The 15225-nt window shown below is 47.4% G+C and overlaps 1 protein-coding gene across 7 annotated transcripts in view; it reads left to right on the forward strand.

Annotated features, from left to right (window-relative positions):
* LOC144604972 (non-muscle caldesmon-like) overlaps positions 1-15225 on the forward strand; it is a 195818-nt gene that overhangs the window by 82858 nt on the left and 97735 nt on the right. For 5 of the 7 annotated variants that reach the window (XM_078419914.1, XM_078419920.1, XM_078419918.1 and 2 more), the window contains one exon: positions 7542-7657. In XM_078419914.1, the coding sequence (XP_078276040.1) occupies positions 7581-7657 (77 nt within the window). In that variant the 5' untranslated portion in view covers positions 7542-7580. The other 2 variants (XM_078419919.1, XM_078419917.1) reach the window with 2 other exon arrangements.

The following is a 15225-nucleotide window of genomic DNA, read 5'->3' on the forward strand; positions in this document are numbered from 1 at the left end:
CCTCTAGTCTTTGACATTTCCACCCTGGGAAAAAGGTTGTGACTGTCTACCCCGTCTAGGCCTCTCTTAATATTACATACTTAAGGTCATGTCACAAGGAATAGGAGTAGAATTAGGCCATTCGGCCCATCAAGTCTACGCCATTCAATCATGGCTGATCTATCTCTCCCTCCCAGCCCCATTCTCCTGCCTTCTCCCCGTTACCTCTGACACCTGTACTAATCAAGAATCCATCTATCTATCTCTGCCTTAAAAATATCGACTGCCATGGCCTCCACAGCCTTTTGTGGCAAAGAATTCCACAGATTCACCACCCTCTGACTCAAGAAATGTCTCCTCATCTCCTTCCTGAAAGAACGTCCTTTAATTCCGAGGCTGTGACCTCCAGTTCTACACTCTCCCTCTACTTTCCTGTCTGATTTATATTTAAAGCTGATACCTCCTGGTTAATTTTTCTGGTGCAACCTTTTCCACTCTGTGGATCTTTCACTCCCAGTGTCAGCATAAAGCAGGCCAGTTATTGTAAAGGTGTACAGTGAATGCATTCTCCGCTTTAGCTCCGTAGTGATTTCTCAGAACTTCAACTCGAGAGTACTTTTTATGGCTGTGTGGGAAATCTTTTATTGATTCCCCGATACGTTGGACAAGACGAGAGAACACAGAGAACATCAGTGTGGTCCTATTTTATCACCTTCTCACAACAACAACATTGCATAGTGGATTCTGAATTAGACAATAGACAATAGACAATTGTCTATTGTCTATTGTCAAAACATCACCTATTCCTTCTCTCCGGAGATGCTGCCTAACCCGGCTGAGTTACTCCAGCATTTTGTGTCTGGCTTGAGGGTTATCTATCATTCTGAAGAAGGGTCCTGACCTGAAAAGTCACCCGTCCATGTCCTCCACGGATGCTGCCTGACTCTTTGTGGAAAATTGAATCCAAAATCCGTCTCAGGCAGGAGAATTTTTTGCGAGGACACAAGGAACTGCAGACGCTGGAATCTTGAGAAAAATGCAAAGTGCTGGAGGAACTCAAAGTTTTGCTCAAGATTCCAAAGTCTGCAGTTCCTTGCGTCTTCGTAAAATGTTTCCAGTTTGAGTTGGGTTTTGGAGTCAACTTCCGCAAGGAGCCAAAGACTCAGTCGTGGGGAGCTGCACTGTCAGAGGTGTTGCCTTTAAACCAAGCCCTTCAGCTTGCACAGATGACTGTAAAACAATCCCCTTTGTTCGAAGGAAGACAAGAAACACAGGCGTTCCAAGAGTCCTGGACAATATTTAACCCTCAGCCACAACTCCCATGTTGTTGTTGTTCGTCCTTCGGGTTCGAAGGTGACCATGACTTCACTTTCAGTTGGAGGATTGGTGACTGTGGGTCAGGAAGTGACTGGTGAGGCCAATCCGGGCACGGAAGACACGCCCACACGTAGGACACAAGTGGATGGGTGCTGCAGTGGAAGTGGAGGTAGCCCGGGCCTTGCGAGCGGTGCGTTTCCTCTGGGCCTCTGCAGTGCATCTGTTCTCTGCTGCACGGGCTCGTGTGGTGAGCTTGCTACGCCAGGTTGGACAGTCCAGAGCAAGAGACTCCCAAGTGCTGAGGTTGATGCCCAAGTCTTTGAGGGACACTTTGAGGCAGTCCTTAAACCGTTTCTTTTGTCTTCCTACTGAGCGCTTGCCCTGACACAGTTCTCCATACCGAAGCTGTTTTGGCAGTCGACTCTCGGGCATTCTGACGACATGGCCTGCCCATCTGGCTTGGGCTTTCCGTAGGAGGGCGTGGACGCTGGGGATTCCGGCCCGTTCCAAGACCTCTGTGTCAACTCCCATGACACAAGACAAAACACCGGTCGGTCCCTACACCATCAACGCGCTAAATTTCAATAAACTTTGCTACCAATATTCCCTTTACCCAAGGACGATAAGGGAATGGAATAAGTTACCACCCAACACTGGTGCTTCTCCCCATGTTCAGTCATTTAAAAAGGGGATTGAGCAACTAGATCTCCTCAACTTGGTCAAAAGGGCCCACTCCAAATGTAATCACTACTCTACTCACTCCGACCTGTGCGAGATAACCACTTATGAGGTGTTTGTGCAGTAATCAACCACAACCAGAACCAGACCCAGAACCAGAATTACTGAAACTTCTGATCTCGCCATTATCACATTGCTGTCTCTGAGAACTGGCTGTGCTTTGTTTCCTACATTACAGTAATCACTACAATAGGGCAACCTAAAATGGGTGTGAAAACACCCTATGAAAGCAAATCCTCTCTTTGTAACGTCTACACAGTAGCAGCAACAGCTAGACGGACAAAATAACATTTTCGCTCATTAAAAGATGTTTTGCTTCTCAGTAGTAAATAGTAAAGTATGGATAACCCTCAAGATAGCACAACATGCTGGAGTAACTCAGCAGGTCAGGCAGCATATGTAGGAAGGAACTGCAGCTGCCGGTTTAAACCGAAGGTAGACACAAGATGCTGGAGTAACTCAGCGGGACAGTCAGCATCTCTGGAGAGAAGGAATAGGTGATGTTTTGGGTTGGGACCCTTCATCAGTCTGACGGTCCTGACCCGAAACATTGCCTGTCCATCCCCACACGACCCTCATTATGACGGACCACAGTGGAGGTGGAGAGGATGGTGTCCACTGTAACCGCTAGTCTCCGCTGTAACCGCTAGTCTCCGCTGTAACCGCTATTCTCCGATGTAACCGAGTAAGAGGGGTAAAATATTAACCAACTTAACACAAGACGGGAGGGTAGAAATGCGGCCTTTGGAGAGTGGGGGCTTTAAACCAGGGGGAATTCACGGAGGCCCTACGAGCGATGCGCCAGGGACAGGCCCGGTACTCACAACGCCACCATGCTGCTCCCTCTCTCCCCACCACCGTTGCCCACGCCCGCCGACCGTCACCACGGACAGACGCCTCGGTCCGCTGTAACCAAAATCCACGACAGAGGTTTGTAATAACAAGGGCCGACTGTATGTTCCATTGGCTGGGTTGTTTTCTCTGGAACGCTGGAGGCTGAGGGGAAACCTGATAGAAGTGTCTAGAATTATATGGCATAGAGACAGACGGTGGACAGTCACAACCTTTGTCCCAGGGTGGCAATGTCAAAGACTCGAGGGCGTAGATTTATGGAGAGAGGAGGAATATTTAATGGAGATGTACGGGGACAAGATGTTTTACACAGAAGGAGGCGGTGGGTGTCGGGGGTGGTGGTGGAGGCAGATATAATAGTGGCTTGCAGGAGGCTTTTTGATAAGCACATGGAATATGCAGGGAATGGAGGAACACGGGTTATGTGCACAGTACCCGGGCCGAAGGGCCTGTTCCTGTGCTGTACTGTTCTATGTTCAACCATGTAAAGGGACAATGGCATTTAAGAGGCACATGGACACGCAGGGAATGGTTCACATGCGGGCAGAAGAGATTAGTTGACCTTGTCATCATGTTTGGTACAGACATTCTGGGCTGAAGGGTCACCTCCTGTGCTGTACCGTTCTATGTTCTATGTTAATGCGTCAACGTCAGGTGGCATAATCAACGTGGGACATACAGATACCAAGGGGAACAGGATTTAACTGATACAAGGTGTATAGGATACGTGTGCTGACCAAGTACACTGTGGAAGGGAACCCCTCACCTTAGTGCAACCCATCTGTGTACAAAAAGGCAATAGTCAGCTCGAGGGAGATATCACTCGAGGCATTAAAGGAAGTTCATTGCCTGTAGAGACTCCCCAAGTCACAATGCCCTGACTTGTGCAATATCCACCCATCCCCACATTCTCCTTGGTTTAAATCATGAGCTTCCTCTACCCACACAGGCGGCACAGCGGTAGAGTTGCTGCCTTACAGCGCCAGAGATCCTGACCACGGGTGCTGTCTGTACAGAGTTTGTACGTTCTCCCCGTGACTGCGTGGTTTTTGATCCGGGCGTTCCAGTTTCCTCCCACTCTCCAAAGTCGTACAAGATTGTCGGTTAATTGGCTTCAGTAAGAAATTGTAAATTGTCCCTAGTGTGTAGGATAGTGCTAATGTTCGGGGATCGCTGGTCGGCACGTACTCGGTGGGCCGAAGGGCCTATTTCCGCACTGTATCTCTAAACTAAACTAAATTAAACTAAACACTAGGGCAGTATCTTCACCACAAGGCCTGTGGCAGTTCGAGAAGGTGGCTTGTCAGCACGAACTCAAAGGCAGTAAGGGGTGTGTAATAATGAGCATGGATCACGTCCAGGCACATGACATGAGTTGGTCTTGTTGAATCATGTTCGGTATGGACATTGTGGCCAAGGGGCCTGTTCCTATGCTGAACCGTTCTATGTTTCACGCCTAACTTTAAAAAACAATCCACCAGATTCTGGAACAGTTTCTTCCCAGTTTTTATCAGGCAACTGAACCTTCCTCTCACCAACTAGAGTGCGGTCCTGACCTCCCACCTACCTCATTGGAGACCTTTGAACTATCTTTAATAGGGCTCCGCTGGACTTTATCTGGCACTAAGCGATATTCCCGTTGTCCTGTATCTGTACACTGTGGACGGCTCATCACAGGCATCATGTACAGTCTTTTCGCTGACTGGATAGTATGCAGCAAAAATCTTTTCACTGTACCTCGTTACACGTGACAATAATAAACTAGACTAAACTAAGTGACGTTTATGTGTTGGAAGGAACTGCAGATGCTGGGTTTATACCGAGGGTAGACACAAAATGCTGGAGTAACTCAGCGGGTCAGGCAGCATCTCTGGAGGGAAAGGTGACGTTTCGGGTCGAGAGCCTTCTTCAGAGCGCAGGGAAACTTTTCTCCCGTGTTACATTTTTATTGCAACTGCCTTACTCTCCTGACGAGAGGGACAACTGACTGGAGTGGACATGAGTCCAGCAGCACACAGCACAGTGTGTATAAAAGACGAGCAACTAGGCTTGTATAAAAGACTGGAGCGACTAGGCTTGTATACACTGGAATTTAGAAGGATGAGAGGGGATCTTATCGAAACATATAAGATTATTAAGGGGTTGGACACGTTAGAGGCAGGAAACATGTTCCCAATGTTGGGGGAGTCCAGAACCAGGGGCCACAGTTTAAGAATAAGGGGTAGGCCATTTAGAACGGAGATGAGGAAAAACTTTTTCAGTCAGAGAATTGTGAATCTGTGGAATTCTCTGCCTCAGAAGGCAGTGGGGGCCAATTCTCTGAATGCATTCAAGAGAGAACCAGATAGAGCTCTTAAGGATAGTGGAGTCAGGGGGTATGGGGAGAAGGCAGGAACGGGGTACTGATTGAGAATGATCAGCCATGATCACATTGAATGGTGGTGCTGGCTCGAAGGGCCGAATGGCCTCCTCCTGCACCTATTGTCTATTGTCTATAAAAGAACTGCAGATGCTGGTTTAAATCGAAGGTAGACACAAAATGCTGGAGTAACTCAGCGGGACAGGCAGCACCTCTGGAGAGAAGGAATGGGTGGCGTTTTGGGTCAGTCTGAAGAAGGGTCTCGTCCCCATTCCTTCTCTCCAGGGATGCTGCCCGACCCGGCTGAGTTACTCCAGCATTGTGTGCCTGCCAGCACACAACACAGCGCTGGGCAGCCCCTCCCTGCCTCGCCCGGGTTAGAGAGAGAGAGAGCTCTGAGTCCTCGCCGAGCAGCCAGAGCTGGGACTGGAGAGGAAGCGGAGGCCTCCAGCGCTGCACAGGAAACAATCTGAGAGTCGGCCTTAAATGCCAGATTCCCTTCAGAGTTTTTGCTAACCACTGACAGCTCTGTAAACAAGACTGGGGCAGAAAGAGAGAGCAGCAGCCTCCCCTCTTCCAGCAGCCTCTCTCTCCCCCTCCCCTACATACCTGCTCTGTATGAACATGGACCGTCTCGTGGGGCTGGAACATTATCTGCAGTGATCATCACCAGACAGCATTACTTACTGGGCTAATAGATATCAGGAAAAGGTACAGTTTGATTAAACCACAGGGACCGACCGGGCAGATTTTTTCTTTCCTGCTAATTCACGGAAGGAATTAGGCAGCAAGATTTCTGGGTGGTCCGAGAGATTCTGCCTGTTCTTTCTTCTACTTCTCATTAGCTTATTCAACTGGAAACATTCGTTACTGGTAAGGCAGATTTTACAAAAAAATAATTCTTGCATGTTAGACAAGAGTTTTCATTCAAACGTTTTGCAAAGCGCAGATCAGCTGAATATTTGAAGAGAACTTAATCATTCTGTCCTCTGTATTTTCCACTTTGCTCCACCATTATACTTGAGTCTGATGATAAAATGACATGAAATATTTGACCCGTCTGATCAATTTCCATCCTTATTACCACAAACAACAATCCACTTTCTATTTGAAATGTTTAGTCAGTAAAATCTTTCCTTCTGTGATCAGGCTTCTGAACGGCCCTTCCATATGCTGGGGTACTGTCCGATTCACCTCTACCCCATTGCGGACATTGGAGCTGATGTGCTACAATGCTGAGAACTATATTTTGCACCCTGTAATTATGTGTAGTATCATCTGATTTGTTTGGATCGCATGCAAGACAAAGCTTTTCACTGTACCTCGGTACACGTGACAGTAATAAATCTAAATCTAAACCTGAGCTTTAAGAGACAAAACCACTGCTTTGCATTTACAGACTGTACTCCTGCTGTTTGGATTATTACATCTACAACTAGATTATCACCAGCTGGATTATTTGGGCAGCACAACGGCACCACTGGCGGAGCTCACAGCGCCAGGGACGCCAGTTCGATCCTGACCTCGGGTGCTCTCCGTGTGGAGTTTGCATGATCTCTCTGTGACCCCCCTGGGTTTCCTCCAGAGTCCCAAAGACGTTTGGGCTTGGAGGTTAATTGGTCCTCTGTAAATTGCACAGGAAGTGGATGGGAAAGTGGGATAACATTGAACTAGTATGAACGGGTGATCGATGGTTGGAGTGGACTCGATGGGCTGAAGGGCCTGTTTCCATGCTGTATCTGTAAAGGCTCTAGTCACTGGTCAGCATCAATCCTCACAACTCAGTGTTTAAATAAGATCCTTGGTAAACCTTTCTTAATCAATTTAATCTCTGTGTATGGTGTCTGTAAACTTGAGCAGTTATAATATGTGCAGGCAGGATAACTGCAGTTGCTGATTTACACCAAAGAAAGACACAAAGTATTGGAGTAACTCAGCGGGTCAGGCAGCATCTCTGGAGAAAAGGAATGGGTGACGTTTTGAGTCGAGACCCTTCTTCAGACTGAGAGTTCTCTCTCCTAAGTCTCAGTCTGAAGAAGGGTCTCGACCCAGAAACGTCACCTATTCCACTTCTCCAGAGATGCTGCCTGACCCGCTGGGTTACTCCAACACTTTGAGTCTATCTGCAGGTCTAATTAACTCTGATTCACCAAACTAAAGGAAAATCTGTCGTTCCATTGCACACCTGATATTGTAAACACTCTGGTATGTGTGTGTTCGCCTGATCTTGTTGATATGTACACACGCGTCTGATATTTAGATAGTGTTCTGATCATGAACCTCATATTTTTTCCAGATTTTTATCAAGACAGAGCGGAACACTTGCCCGTTAACCATGGACATGGATGAGTTTGAGCGCCGCCGGGAGGAACGCAGGAAAAAGCGCGAGGAAATGCGACGAGAGGTGGAGAGGTAATAATGTGCATTCAATACCAACACTGAGGCAGGTTTACTGATTCAACCTTCCCGGTGCGCGACAGAGTTGGTTATTAGGAGCAGAGGCACGGAGGTCAGTGTGATTGAATTCACTGGATGAACAATGGTGTTAGCTGTGGAGCACATGTCCTTCTCGTCTGGGTGTGTTTGAAGTGCAGTCCCATCACCTACACTTGGAATGGTCCCGATCTACCATCTACCCCAATGGAGACCTTCAACCTATCTTTCATCGGATTTTACTGGACTTTATCCTGCACTAAACGTTACTCCCTTTACCCTGCATCTGTGCATGTTTCTTATAGAAACATATAAAATTCTTAAGGGGTTGGAGAGGCTAGATGCGGGAAGATTGTTCCCGATGTTGGGGAAGTCCAGAACCAGGGGTCACAGCTTAAGGATAAGGGGGAAGTCTTTTAGGACCGAGATGAGAAAACATTTCTTCACACAGAGAGTGGTGAGTCTGTGGAATTCTCTGCCACAGAAGGAAGTTGAGGCCAGTTCATTGGCTATATTTAAGAGGGAGTTAGATGTGGCCCTTGTGGCTAAAGGGATCAGGGGATATGGAGAGAAGGCAGGTACGGGTTACTGAGCTGGATGATCAGCCATGATCATATTGAATGGCGGTGCAGGCTCGAAGGGCCGAATGGCCTACTCCTGCACCTATTTTCTATGTTTCTATGTTTCTACACCACGGACGGCTTGATTGTAATCATGCATAGTCTTTCTGCTGACTGCATTGCACGCAACAAAAAAGCTTTTTGCAGCACGGTGGCGCAGCGGTAGAGTTGCTGCCTTACAGCGAATGCAGCGCCGGATACCTGGGTTCGATCCTGACTATGGGCGCTGTCTGTACGGAGTTTGTACGTTCACCTGCGTGGGTTTTCTCCGAGATCTTTGGTTTCCTCCCACGCTCCAAAGACGTACAGGTTTGTAGGTTAATTGGCTGGGCAAATGTAAAAATTGTCCCTAGTGGGTGTAGGATAGTGTTAGTGTGCGGGGAACGCTGGGCGGCGCTGACCCGGTGGGCCGAAGGGCCTGTTTCCATGCTGTATCTCTAAACGTTTCACTGTACCTCAGTACACGTGACAATAATAAACGAAACTAAACTAAACCTTGGACCACCAATGTACAGGAGCTGTCAGTGAAGTGAAGCTGCTTTAAAACAATTCTTTTAAAATTCTTTGGTAGATAGTGGCTATTTCTTGGGGTTGTTTTAAATAATTAACATATATTCTCAGCAAAGTACAAAGTGGCAGAGGACACAGAGTGCTGGAGTAACTCGGCAGGTCAGGCAGCATCTCTGGAGAACGGGGAAAGGTGACGTTTCGGGGCGGGACCCTTCCTCAGAAACCGACCCGAAACGTCACCTATTACGACGTACACTCCAGTCATTGGACTTTTGTACTGATCAATGATTGTGCTTGTCTAGAGTATGATTTCACCAGATAGTGTGCAAAACAAAAAATTTCACTGTACCTAGGTACATGTGCCGATATACAATCATTGAATCCATGTTCTCCAGAGGACCTGCTGAGCTACTCTAGCACTTTGTGTCCGTTTGTGTGTTAACCAGCACCTGCAGTTCATAGTTTCTGCACAAGCGCAGGAGGAACTCACAGGGTCGGGCAGCATCTCCGGGAATGGACAGGCACCATTTTGGGTCAGGACCCTTTTTCCGCATCTGCGGAGACCTAATGAAGGGTCTTGACCTGAAACGTCCACCGGTTTTGTTGCCTCCACAGATGCCGCCTGACCCGCTGAGTACTGCCTTTTGAAAGACAAGTGCCTGCCATGCTGTCCATGCCACAGTTAATGTTGCCTTCACTCCCAGAAACATCACCTCACGGTCCATGCAGTTTGTCTCTAGCGACAGATATCACATTCTGTGCATAAATGGATACGGGGTACTGATTGAGAATGATCAGCCATGATCACATTGAATGGCAGTCATGCGGCAAAGAGGCAAACTTTTAGTTTAGTTCAGAGATACAGCGCGGAAACAGGCCCTTCGGCCCGCCGATGCTGCACTGACCAGCAATCCTCGCAGGTTAACATGATCCTACACACACTCTAGGGGCAATTGTCACTTCTGCCAAGCCAATTCACCTACCAGCATGTACGTCTTTGGAGTGTGGGAGGAAACCGAAGATCTCAGAGAAAACCCACGCGGTCACGGGGAGAATATATAAACAGACAGCATCCGTAGTCGTGTTTCTGGCGGTGTAAACGCCGTGAGGCAGCAACTCTACCACTGAGCCGGCCTATGAGGCTTAAGTGAATGTTCCCAGATAGAACAATTACATTCTTACTTGCAGCAGCACAACAGAATATGTAAACGTAGCACTCTGTAAACAATATAATAAACGAGCAAGAAAATAAACGTTACCCACGCAAGTTTATCCGCACTGCAAAACTGCCAATGGTGCAGGCTGATGGAGTGGGGGGGGAGAAAGCTGGAAAGGAGAGGTGGAGGTGGGACAAAACCTAACGAGTGAGGAAAGAACTGCAGATGCAGGTGTAAACTGAAGATAGACACAAAAAGCTGGATTAACTCAGCGGGTCAGGCAGCATCTCTGGACAGGTGGATACAGGTGGTGAGAGTGGGTGGAGGTGGGTATGGCATGAGTACACATTTGGCAAAGGAGACAAAAGGATGTGAGATATGGAGAGAACATTCAGTGCACATTATGACAATAGACAATAGGTGCAGGAGTAGGCCATTCGGCCCTTCGAGCCAGCACCACCATTCAATGTGATCATGGCTGATCATTCTCAATCAGTACCCCGTTCCTGCCTTCTCCCCATACCCCCTGACTCCGCTATCCTTAAGAGCATTCAGAGAATTGGCCTCCACTGCCTTCGGAGGCAGAGAATTCCACATTCTGATGTTTGGCATGGCAATACCGCCGTGCTCAGCAACATAGAGATTGGGCACTGCACTGTTCAATGGCCTGGAAAGCAGTGACTATAAGCAGGCGTCAGGCAGAGTAGAAGCTCTCAGCTGGGGAAAGACAGGAAGCCGAACTCAGTCGAAAGACAAGCAGCTGTTTAAAGAAAATGTCCCAGTTTTGTTGGACTCGGATAAATCCTTCCTTTCAGGTTTACTTTTATACCATGAAATGCTTAAATCTCCCTTCAAAGCTCGGAACCGATGGCTTGCATCTGTTTCCGATATTGCGTTGGCCTATTTATAATTTGTCCTCATTGGCTTTTACCATTCTCACCACTCGGAAGGATAATTCTCAAAACACGCACTCGGTGGATGTATCTGAGATGTCTTCCCTTACGGAGATTTGCATTGGAAGTACAGCATCAGCCTATTATCCATAGACTTTCCCACTTTTCCAGTTCTCTTGCCATTATTTGCTGAAATCCAATGTTTCAAAATAGCACTCAAAATACTCAAACACAGTAAAAAGCCTTTAGTTGTTTGCAAACGAGGCATTTGTGCCTTGTTTGAGTCAAGTTGTCGAAGATTCCAATAAAGTAATTCTGTCCCAAAGAATTCTTTGCCTTACTTTGGACATCCCATCCCACTGCATGATGACCCAGGGATCTTACTGGCTGCCAGTAACAAGTGCTCCATTTCTGCATCTTATATCACAAACGCAGGACATCCCAAACTAAGGGAACATGGGGTGAGAAATCTCATAATGGTATTCTGGATGGCACGGTGGCACAGCTGGTAGGGCTGCTGCCTCACAGCGCCAAAGACCGGGGTTCGGCCCTGACTTGGGGTGCTGCCTGCGTGGAGTTTGCACCTTCTTCCTGGGACCACGTGGGTTTCCTTCCAGGTGCTCCGGTTTCCTCCCCACATCCCAAAAACCTTCAGGTTTGTAGGTTAATTGGCTAATGCGTAGGGAGTGGAAGAGAAAGTGGAATAGCATAGAACTAGTGTGAACAGGGCAATCGATGGCTAATGTTCATATGCTCATAAGTCCATGTTATAGGGGCAGAATTATGCCATTCGGCCCATCAAGTCTACTCCGCCATTCAACCATGGCTGATCTACCTTTCCCTCTCAATGCCATTCTCTTGCCTTCTCCCCATAACCCCTGACACCCGTACTGATCAAGAATGTAGAGTGTGGATCCTTGGAGGATGTATCTGAGACGTCCTCCCCTGGGATGACCCGGAGATTCCCATTGGGATTACAGCATAAGCCTGTTATCCGTAGACATCCCCACTTTTCCAGTGAAGGCCAGTTCCTTTTGCCATCATTGGCCTGTTTCCACTCTGAATCTCCAAAAGCTCAACTCTAAATTTCACGCTGGGCAAATGAGCAAGCCAATTAGTGAGGGGGGAGGTTCCACGATTAGCAAGTGGGAGTCCTGATGAGAGCATTTGCTTTTTAATGGCATTGGTTGAAAGAGGAACATGCTAGCATCTGGACGTGCATATGTTTCCATGAAGTCGCTGGGCTCCACTTTATATGGTTCGCATTATCATATTGTCAGGAGATCTTTTATGCATATCTAAGAAGACGGAGTTGCAATTTAATGTCACCCCAAGTAAATTTCTATGTTCCATTAACACCTTTGGCACCGTACAGCAGAGCAGATACCAAATTAAAGGGCAGACGTTGTTGTAATTTGTATCTGGAAGTGTTTATTGCAGGAATGTAAAACATAAAAAGGGATGGAGATTCTTACACCAGGGCTCCATCTCCTTATGGACTCGCCCCTGCTAATCCATCCCAGACGCGCTGTTTGTGAACCAGCGGGCCCACCGCGAGGCTCCTCGCCCCGCGTCCCATTCTGATCGCCCACAGCTGCACCATTTTGAGGAGCATTCCAGATGTTAGGTGGGCCAACCCCTCTGCTTGGCAGATGAATGGGAAAACCCCTTCACTCATGGGCCTGGAGTCTCCGTGGCAGCTGTTTCCACTCCACATCTGGAAGCATCTGTCCAGCTGGCCATGACTGGTGCTATCCACTGACCCTTTGTTGAATTGCACGAGAAAAGTTCTGGTGCAAAAGACAGACCCGGCATTCTTTTGTTTGCCCCCTGTCAGCCAGCAAAACCTTTGTTAAGGCATCTCATCCTATTCCCCCCCATCTGTCCCAAATGGAACACAGAACGTAGAACAGCACAGCCCAGGAACTGGCCCTGCAGCCCACGATGACTGTGCTGAACATGATGCCAAGATAAACTAATCTCCTCTGCCTGGACCTGAATCTTTGTGTAGGTCATTTTTGGTTCGACAAGCACACAGTGTTCCCTTCCTGTTCCTCCCCTCTCTTGCTCTATCTCCACAACAAAGATTTCCAGGCTTTTCAGCGTTGGATTTGATGCTCATTGATTCCGGCACTTACCTGTTTTTTAAATTATTTCATGTACCTGGAATTCTCCTGGACTGTGGTAGTTGTCAGCTCAGAGAATCCCAGTGGCCCTGGGTTTGGACAGAGTCCTAGAGTCATACAGCACAGAAAAAGACCCTTCAGCCCAACTTGCCCATGCCGACTAAGATGTCCGATCTACCCTAGCCCCATTTGCCCACCTTTACCCATATCCCTTTGAACCTTTCCAATCCATGTACCTGTCCAAGTGACTTTAACATGCTGTTATTATACCTGCTTCAACTACGTCCCCTGGCAACACGTTCCAAATGTCCACCACCCTCTGTCTGTGAAGGCTGCCCCTCGACTTCCTGTTAAATGTTGCCCCTCTCACACACCTCTGCCCTCTGGGTTTAGATACCCCACCTTGAGTAAAAGACTCTGTGAATTCATCCAACCTCTACAAGATCATTTATCCTCCTGTGCTGCAAGGAATAAAGTCCTGGCCTCTCCCTATAGCTCAGGCCCTCAAGTCCTGGCAACATCCTCGTAAATCTTCTCTGTACCCTTTCCAGCTTGCAGTGTTTGGTGTGTCTGTTTACCGAGGATGGTGGTGGTGTAAGTAGGCTGGGAGGGGGGCAGATAGTGGGTATACATTTTCTTTGCGTGCTGTGAACTCTCTCTCTCTTGCCACCAAGGGGTTGGAATGGCTCTGGTTCAACGGAGTTGGTACACTAGCGTTCTATAGACAATAGACAATAGGTGCAGGAGGAGGCCATTCGGCCCTTCCAGCCAGCACCGCCATTCAATGTGATCATGGCTGATCATTCTCAATCAGTACCCCGTTCCTACCTTCTCCCCATACCCCCTGACTCCGCTATCCTTAAGAGCTCTATCTAGCTCTCTCTTGAATGCACTTTAAGTTACAAAATGGTGCAACTTTCTCCTGATGATTTTAGATTACTGCCCCAGAATGTGAGGGACTAGTTTACAGGTCAAAGTCGAGGTAATTGCTGGTGAGGAATATGAGAACTTACGACAAAATGAGATTGATATTGTAATTCAGGGGAATTAAATGTTATGTTTTTAAAGATCAAACATTTTAAAACTATTTCATTTATTTTAAACTCTTATACATATGTTCTACCCAATAGCTGGGGGTTTGAGAGCTCTCGAGATTCCGCATGGCAACTGGACATAATTATCCCCTTCATGGCAAAAGCCCCCTGATTAGAGGGTGTCAGGTATAAGGAAATGTCGGCTAAACTTGGATTGCTTTCTCTGGAGTGCCGGAGGGGAGACTTGATAGATGTTTATAAAATTCAAGAGAGGCATAATATGATAGACAGTCAGAACCTTTCCAAGCAGGGTGGAAATAACAAAGAATGGAGGGCATAGCTTGAAGAAGAAAGTTTAAAGGAGATGTGCGGGGCGCGTTTTCTTTACACCGAGGGTGGTGGGTGCCTGGAACGCGCTGCTAGGGGATATGGTGGGGGCAAGAACAACAGTGGCATCTGAGACGCTTTTGGAAAGGTACATGGATATGCAGGGAATGGAGGGATAAGGATTATCTGCAGGCAAAAGGAGATGAGTTTAACTCGGCATTACGTTTGGCATGGCCTGTTCTTGTGCTGTACTGTTCCATGTACTATGCCTTTTGTAATAGAGCGATGTTAGTTCAGGGTATTAAGATGTTTGGAGATCAAATTATTTTATATTCCCATCCAAAAAGCACATCCCATATTTCGAGTTCATTGGAAAGATTATAAAGTTGACGTATTTATGCTGACAATGGGTCTGGTCTCTATCTCATTTTTGGAACTGGAGTCTTTGTATATATTGGACAATACCGGAGCCTGGCAGCCATGACCACCAAGTTCAAGGACAGCGTCTTCCCAACAAATATTAGGCTCTTCAACACTGCACAACATTCACCTCAGCTTCTATGTAGCAGGAGCAGGCCCTCCCAGTAAATGGCGCTGGTTAGACCACATTTGGGGTGTAGTGTTAGTTTTGGTCACCCTGTTATAGGAAAGATGTTTTGTGTAAGCTGGAAAGAGTGCTGAGAAGATTTAGGAGGATGTTGCCAGGACTCGAGGGCCTGAGCCAAAGGGAGAGGTTGATCAGGCAAGGACTCCATTCATTGCAGTACAGGAGGATGAGGGGTGATCTCATAGAGGTGTATAAGATCATGAGAGGAATAGATTGGGTACATTCAGTCTTTTACCCAGAGTAGGGAAATCAAGAACCAGAGGACACAGATTT

This window comes from Rhinoraja longicauda, chromosome 23 (genome assembly GCF_053455715.1).
Source record: "Rhinoraja longicauda isolate Sanriku21f chromosome 23, sRhiLon1.1, whole genome shotgun sequence".
In the NCBI taxonomy this organism is placed as follows: Eukaryota; Metazoa; Chordata; class Chondrichthyes; order Rajiformes; family Arhynchobatidae; genus Rhinoraja; species Rhinoraja longicauda.